This window comes from Galeopterus variegatus, unplaced genomic scaffold (assembly GCF_000696425.1).
Source record: "Galeopterus variegatus unplaced genomic scaffold, G_variegatus-3.0.2 Scaffold17474, whole genome shotgun sequence".
In the NCBI taxonomy this organism is placed as follows: domain Eukaryota; kingdom Metazoa; phylum Chordata; class Mammalia; order Dermoptera; family Cynocephalidae; genus Galeopterus; species Galeopterus variegatus.
The window spans coordinates 1-7,636 of NW_007743585.1; the positions used below are offsets into that span (position 1 = coordinate 1).

The 7,636-nt window shown below is 59.4% G+C and overlaps 1 protein-coding gene across 1 annotated transcript; it reads right to left on the minus strand.

The window, feature by feature from the left end:
- Window positions 1–7: 7 nt before the first annotated feature.
- Window positions 8–7,088, minus strand: LOC103582705 (tumor necrosis factor receptor superfamily member 19L-like). The gene is made up of 10 exons (XM_008564225.1): window positions 7,044–7,088; window positions 5,521–5,595; window positions 5,222–5,388; window positions 4,927–5,006; window positions 3,843–4,100; window positions 2,015–2,095; window positions 1,676–1,757; window positions 1,246–1,491; window positions 586–784; window positions 8–443 (listed from the first exon to the last, which is right to left on the minus strand). Exons 1-10 carry the CDS (start codon window positions 7,086–7,088, stop codon window positions 396–398), a joined length of 1,281 nt encoding a protein of 426 aa, XP_008562447.1. The 3' UTR covers window positions 8–395.
- Window positions 7,089–7,636: the final 548 nt, after the last annotated feature.

Here is a 7,636-nt window from a genome sequence, read left to right on the forward strand (position 1 = left end):
GGGGGGGGGGGGGGGCTAATTACCAAGGTGTGGGGCCAGGGGAGCCAGGCGTGGGCCCCTCCACTCTGCCAAGCCCAGGCTTCTGGTAGTACAGAGTCCTGTGGAATCCTAGGATCTGGCCCAGGCAGCCACAGGGGACAGGGCCATCCTGCAGGGGGGAACTGGGGCAGCAGGGACAGGCACGGGGCTCAACCTGCTTCTGCACACACTGCCCGCCGACCTGCCTGCCTCCTCACTGGGGTGGACGCTCCCACCTCCAGGCCTTGGCCTTTGTTGTTTTGCCTGCTGGGCCATTGTTTCGTGGTCCTCACAGTCCCAGCTGCAGCTCTCCCTCCTCCTGGAAGCCTTCACAACCTCCCGGGGAAGGCTTCAGTGTCCTCAGACTAGGCAGCCCCTCAGATGACCAGGTTGCTCTCACTTAACCGGACCACATAGCGGTTCTCCTGGGGGGCAGGGGTGAGGGGTCAGAGCTGAGTCCAAGGGGCTTCTGATCTCCAGGAAAGTGGCCCCCACACCTCCACCCTTGTCCTGTCTTCAGTCCTGGGTTGGCCCAGGTACAAAAGGGACCTTCCCCCTGGCCCTTACCTCAGCCTTGTTCTCTGCTGGGGGCTTCAGCCACTTCGTATGGCTTCCACCACTTCCCAGCAGTGCCCGCTGCTCAGGGGGGAGGCCAGGTTGTGGGGAGTTGGGGGGATCACTCCCTGAAGGCGTGGCCTCTGTTATGGTCCTCACCTCAGATGCTGCTGAACTTGCCCGCTGCTCGGGAATTCGAGCCACACGGAACCTGTGAAGTGAGGAGATGGTACAGTTGTCTGCATTACAGGGGAGCCCCAGTGCAGAGGACAGCACCTGCCAGGGCCACACAGCAAGCTCATGCATCAAAGCCTGACCTGTTGACACCAGAGCCTAAGCCCTTCCCAGCCCCCTCCCATGCACAGACAGGGGCTTCGCTCTGCTATGTGAACCCGGCCCTCATCCCTCGAACTCTAGGTTGCAGGTGGACAGGCCTGAGAGGTCCCAGGTGCAATGGGGGCCAAGACCCTGCCCTGGGGACCTAAGGGCTCCATGGGAGACGCAGCATACCTGGGAAATCCTGACTTCTCCCTGGCCACCCCCACTCCCCAGAGAGGCCCAAGAATGGCAGGCCACCACTGAGCAGGATGCTCAGGGCTCAATCTAAGGCCCTGCCTCTCTCCTGGGCTGTCATGTCTTTCCCTGTCCCTGTTGTGTCTGTGCCCATCTCACCTGCCCACAGACAAGATGGTGATCTCGCCCTGGCGTCCTGCCTTGGGAGCCCTGGCCAAGTTGGGGAGGAGGCTGGGAGTAGGAGTGGTGGCAGCTGCAGCCTCAGGGGACAGCAGCACCTCAGGCCACTTCTTCTGGCTACAACGGGAGCAGCAGGAGCCAGAGAGTGAGGCCAGGCCCTGCACAGTGTGGAGGTGGTGGCCATGTGGGCAGATGTGTGGCATTCTTGGGGGGGCCGGTGGCAGCCTGCAGAAGGGTACAGGTGGGAGCGGTCACTAGGGCAGGCCAGGCCTAGGGCCAGGAGACCACAGCAGGGAGTGGAGGGGATCAGGGTGACAGGAGAGGGAACATACCCGAGTGGTGAGTCCTCAGGAAGTGGGCTAATTATCTGTGGGTTTGTCCCCTGCCCCGCTCCCACCTGCCCACTCACCTGGGCACAGGCCGGTAGTTTGTCTGCACCAGCTGTTTGCTGTGATACTCTTTCAGCAGCTCCTCCAGGGCCGCCGCGTTCTCTGCGGGCAGCTGCAGTCAGAACCCAGCTCTGGCCATAAGTGGCACCCCCCATCCCGTCCCAGCAGAGACCCCCTGTCTACCCATTACCCCTCCCCAGCCTGGCATGTGTGCCTTTTCCTCTCTCCTTCTTCAGGCAAGAACAGGAGGCAAAGGGGCAGCACAACAGGGTCAGAGAGCACCAGGCCCTTTGAGGAGCAGGCTGTGGGAGGAGACTCTCCTCTCCCGGGCACTGGGGTCGGGTCAGGCCCTCTCTCACCTTTCTTCTCTGTGATCAGACGCACCAGGACCCCTATGGTATCTTCATTGGCGTCATCAGCCCGGTAGGCGGGGTTGATCCCTGGGGAAGAGAAGAGAAGGACCATGATCACAGGGAAGAGGAGGGACTCCAGCCACCTGCGCTACACCAGGATCTGCCGGCAGAGGGAGCCCCACGCCTTCCTAAGAGTCATGACAGAGTCCTGCAGGTGGACATGCGTGCGTGTAGGTGCCAGAGCCCTGCAGCAGAGCTGTGTGTCTGCATGTGTGTGTGGGTGTGTGTGTGTAGGTGCCAGAGTCTTGCAGCAGAGCCATGTGTGTGTACATAAGTGACAAGAGTACTGAAGCAGAGTCACGTGTGTGTGCATGCATGTGTGGAGGTGTGCGTGGGTGTAGGTGACAGTCCGGCAGCAGTCGTGTGTGTGTGTAGGTGACAGAGCCCTACAGCAGAGCCATGTGTGTGTGCATGCAAGTGTGTGTGTGTGTAGATGACAGAGCCCTGCAGCAGAGCTGCGTGTGAGTGTATGTGTGTGGGGGGGGGTGTAGGCAACTGAGCTCTGCATCTACAGGACTCTAGGCTCAGAGAAGCCCATCGTAACCTTCACTACTCAACATTACTGCTTCCTGCACCCAATAGCCCCAGGTGCTTAGAGGTTTCAGGGCTATCTGAATTCCTCAGTCCCTATTAAGTATGTGGGGGGCATGGTATCAGCCTCTTCTGGGCCTGCACTGTTCCCTCCTCAGCCTCAGAGAGCTGTGGCTGCCTCCTTGCCCAGAATTCTCAACATTTACATTTAACTCTGCCATTTCACGCCCATTACCTGCCTACATCCCACCCTGACTATGTAATTACTGTATTTAACTGAGGGCCCTTGCTCAGCTTTAGGCCCAAACTTCAAGGGCATGAGAATGGGCCATTGTGATCAATCCCAGGCCCAGCAGCAAACAGAGCTCCCACAACTTGTACCCAGACAGCAGCCAGCAGTTAAAGGAAGTCACTAGGCCAGGGAAAACAAGTGTGGTCCCAGGCAAAATTGTGCTGAGTTGCCACCTTCCATCCTGTCTGTCTAAAGTTCCTGTCCGCTTCCTGCCCCCTGCAGACTTCAGGTCAGGAGTTAGAAGTGGCAACCTGGGGTGCTGGCCCGGGAGGTGCCATTTCAGTCTTGACTTGGCCACAAGGCTCCTGTGGGCCTAGGGATGTGCATGTGGGGCACCCTACCCTTCAGGGCACAGGGGTGGGGTGGGGAAGAAGAAAAAGGGACCCAGGGCTGGGAGTACTCATGGAAGAACGTGCCTCTCCCTCTGGTTCCAAGACTTGTAACTCAAACCACAGCCTGGAGCTGAAACCCGAGCCCCTTGTGGTGCCCGCCCAGGACAGCCACACTGCCAGCCCTCCTGACGCAGGGCATTCCAACTGCTCCAGGCCAGAGGTGAGAGGTCACCTTGAGTATGTCAAAGGCTGTCTGACTCTTGAACCACAAACACAACTGTAGCCCCCAAGGAGTCTAGAAGCCCACTGCAGGGCAGGGCCTTACCCAGGGTGGGAATCCCGCTGAAGCCACTTGATCATCTGTCCTGCCTCTGCTCCACTCCCATTGCCACTCGGCCCCCTTCCCCTTCCTCCCACTTGGTCAGTCTGCAGCTGTCTCCTCTGTGGTCCCTCTACAGCAGCTCCTCCAAGAAACCCTCCTGATTATTCCTCTGCAGGCCTCTCCCTGTCAGACCCACCCCAGGCCAGGAAGGTTCCCTCTGACAGCCCCCAAGCTGAGCTGGGGCCAGGCTAGCTGTGCCTTCTGGCCTCCCCACCAGGACCCCAGGCCGGGCCTCACCGCTGCCTCCACCTCCAGGGCCAGGCCCGACCTCCTTGTGGGCCGTGCAGTGGTAGCCCTTCCGCTTGAGCAGGTTACACACTAGGATGCCCAGCAGCCCCATGAGGCAGAAGACGGGCACGATGGCAATAACCGCGTACTGCGCAGCCGTCTCCTCAGGGCCGCCCGCCCGCGTGCCGTTCCCAAGCTGCCGCGTCTCCCCACGGCCGCTGGCCCCTGCTGCCACCTCCACGCCACGTCGGGCCCGCCGCCCCCACGCTGAGCACCACAGAGGATGAAGGCAAGACAGAGCAGAGACAAACACAGGGAGGCAGAGAGGACCAGAGGGAGTTAGTGTGGGGTGGGGGGAGAACTGATGTGTCCAAGCAGCCCACTCCCCACCACACTGGGGAAGCAAAGGCCAGCTCACTCCCCTCTTTTTTTCCCTTTTGGCCATCTGATCAGTCATCCTGAGCAAGGATGCCTCAGGACGGCCAGACCCTCAGTCCCTGTCCTCCCATTGTACTGGGGCCAGAGGGGTAAACGGACAGCATAGGCAGCACATGCCTGGGCACAGGGACACAGGATCCTGTCTTCCCATGGCCTGGTCCCTGAATTAGCTGCTTCAGAAAGTGAATAGTGGGCTGGCCAGGTAGCTCAGTTGGTTAGAGCGTGGTGTTATAACACCAAAGTCAAGAGTTCAGATCCCCATACCTGCCAGCTGCCAAAAAAAGGAAGGTGAACAGCCCAGCGGCGAGAGGAGTGCAGGTGTGTGTGAGCGTGTGCATGTGAGTACGCGCGAGTGCATGTACTCATGCATCCACATGGGCATCTTTGAGGGGATGGGTACAGGGGACCGGTCAGGATGTGAGCCCCCCCAGACTCCAGCATGGCTACCACCTGCCACTCAGAAGCAAGATGAGCAGACATAGCCAGTGGAGTGACTGACCACATCTTGCCGGACACCCTCCAGCTGCACATCCTCCCCTGAGCTGGGAGGAGGATCTCACTGCCCCCACATGGACACTGCCGAGGCTCCTGGGCTCAAGTTCATTGGACCCCTCCCACATACACCCCCACCAGTCCTAGCCCAATGTGCACTCACTGTCACAGCCATGAGTACCCAGAGGTGCCCAGGAACACAGCTGACATGGAACATGGGGTACCTCCAAAGGGCCAAACCACCTGCAGGGAAGGAATATGTCACCGAGGCCTGAAGTTTCCCTCAGAAAGTACCCTTAAGTGAGGCTGGATCCCTTCCTACCAGGCACCCTCATTGGTCCTGCCCCATCCCATCTCACAGATGGGAAGACTGAGGCCCACTCAGGTGGGGTGAGGCTGGGACCCCAGGATCCAGAGTCTTGGTCACCCAGCCATGACTCCCCATCCCCGTGGCTCACCCAGACTGACATCTTCCACATAATGTATCTTGAGTCGCTGTGCCCACTTGGGCCTCCAGCCTCCTTTGAAGGCTGCAGCGGGTATGGGGCTGGCACGGGCTGGAGCCCCATGAGGCTGAGAAGGTGCCCAGGGGGCAGGACCTGCATAATGTGCTCTGCCCCGGGTCCTGTGGGAGGGAAAGAGTGAGAACAAGGCCAGGAGCCAGGCCTGAGGTCCCTGGGGAGGCCAGGTGTGGGACTCCACCCCCTCCCCCCAGGAGTCGTCCCAGGGCAGGGAAGATGGGCAGCACAATGCTCACCAGGTTGGGCTCCTCTCCGGGTGGGCACTGCCAAGGGGTCGTTGATGCTGAAGTGGCCAGAGGCCAGAGCAGCAGCTGGAAGAACAGCAGGCAGGAGCATGTTGAGAGAGGTGGGAAGTGCTAGGCGTGGGGTTTCTGGGGTCATCTGTATACTACCTGAGGCCCCCGGGGTGGGGACCATGAACCACTCAGGGCCACCGTACCCCAGGCTCCAGAAACACTCTTCTAACCTCAATCCCTCACGCTGTGAGGAAAACCTGCTCTGCCCAGGCCTGTTGCATCACCAGTGCCTGGGTAGGGAGAGAACCACATCTGCTTCCGGAACATGCTGGAAAGCCCCATACAGGACCAGATCAGGATCTCAAGCCCGTGGGTCTCTGAGTCATACCTCTTCCAGCTAACCAGAAAAATAAGGAGGAAATGCTTCCGAATTCCTCTCAGATTCCAGTCCCCCTTCTGCTAACTTGGTCCCCTTCTACCTTCCACCCCCATCGCAGCCGGGCATGTCATTAACCAGCCTCTGTTTATCATCCTGGAGCCAAGTCTGCAGCTGGTGCTTCCTATTCTGGGCCCTCAGCTAAGTCTTCAGGACTACATCCTCCTCTGTGACCTCCCCATGTGGCAAGGCCACCTCATTCACACCCTGCATTGAAACAGGGCATGACATATTCCAACAGAAGGATCTTCTTAGCACGTGTCCCGCAGCCCACTTCACTGAGAGCTCCCTTTGCCTCCCATTCTCAGGTATGAACTGTCTGCCCTGAATCCCTCCTGCTGTGGGATGACCCCCCCCATCCTCTAATTTGGCCCAAGCTGGTTGGGCAGAGCCAGCTGCCCTGGAGGTGGAATGTCACACAGAGGTTCTCAGGACTTCCTTAGAACTGCTAAGACTGGGAGCCTCCTGTACAAGGAGCAGGCCTCAGAGATGCCCAAGGCCAAGTCTTGTCCTCCTTGAGCTTCCAGCATCACAGCAGAAAGATGGACCTCAGACCAGTTTCTAAGACACAGCCTGAGGCTGCAAGCAAGTCTGTAATCCAGAGTCACCAGAAGCTCTAGGCAAGAAGTTGTCCTGATTCTCTGATTATGGGACCTGGAGTCTGAGGTCCCTAGACCAACTTGGACTCCAGCATCTGAGGTGCTAAGGTTCTCAGGCTCCAAATCCCAGGCCTCTTTGCCCTCAGCCATGCCTACCTTGCCTATAAACACCAGAAAGTCCTCCCCTCTCCCCTCACTCACACTAGGCTTGGGTAGACATGTCTTGGGAAAGCCATGTGTCCCCTGTCTTGGGTGCCATGAGTAGAGGCAGCCATGGCCTCCCCTCCTTGGTCACCATCTCGTGCCAGGGCAGGCCAGAGGTGCTTCCTAGGGTCTGACTACCCCAGATTCTTCACAGGAACAGCTAAGTAACCAGCCCCACCCCAGCAGGGGTTCCTGAGCAGCATCTGTGCCTGCTCCATGGAGGGCTGGGTGCAGGGCTCAGGATTCGGCTTTTCTGGCTTCCCCCAGGCCCATCCCCAACTTACCACAAGGAGGCAGGACAGGGGCCAGCACAACGGGCTCAGCTTCATTGCCAGACCCTGGGTGGTCACCAGCCTGGGGCAGATGGAGAGGAGGCTCAGTGGGCAGCAGGGACAAGAAAGTAGCGGCCGTCCCCCCCGGCACCACTTTCAGGGTGACAGAACTTGGCAGGGAGTTGGCAGGGTGCTGCTGAGCAAGCAGAGCATGGACACTTTGCCCTACACCCCCTGGTGCCCAAGGAGAGTATGGCTGCCCTGTCTGGGAGGCAGCCTTGCAGAGCAGACTGGAAGGGCATGCGAGGGCTTTGCAGGCTGGGGAGGCTTCCCACGGGAGGAAGGGCTTCCTTCCCCTTCCATAAACAGCCAGGTGCCCAGTGATATCGGCAGGGGAGGCTGGGGGAAAGAAATGTGAATGGGCTGGGGGGATGAGAGGGCTGTGGCGGCCCCAGCCCCAGCCCCTCCACTCTCATCTGCAGAGCTGCAGGCTCTGGCCAGCAGAAGCCTGCATGGCCTCTCATGCTCCTCTGCCTCCACTCCTCCAGGTCTTCTCCAAGGAAGGCCCTTTCCTTCACCCTTCAAAGCCCATTGCAAAGGCCTCT

Bases quoted from the DNA above. Each gene is read 5' to 3' on its own strand.
- LOC103582705 (XM_008564225.1), bottom strand. From the start codon at position 7,088: ATGAAGCTGAGCCCGTTGTGCTGGCCCCTGTCCTGCCTCCTTGTG. The intron at 5,596-7,043 runs GTAAGTTGGGGA...CTGTTCTTCCAG, and splicing joins CCCTGTCCTGCCTCCTTGTG to CTGCTGCTCTGGCCTCTGGC. The intron at 444-585 runs GTAAGGGCCAGG...CCTGCCCCCCAG, and splicing joins CAGCAGAGAACAAGGCTGAG to GAGAACCGCTATGTGGTCCG.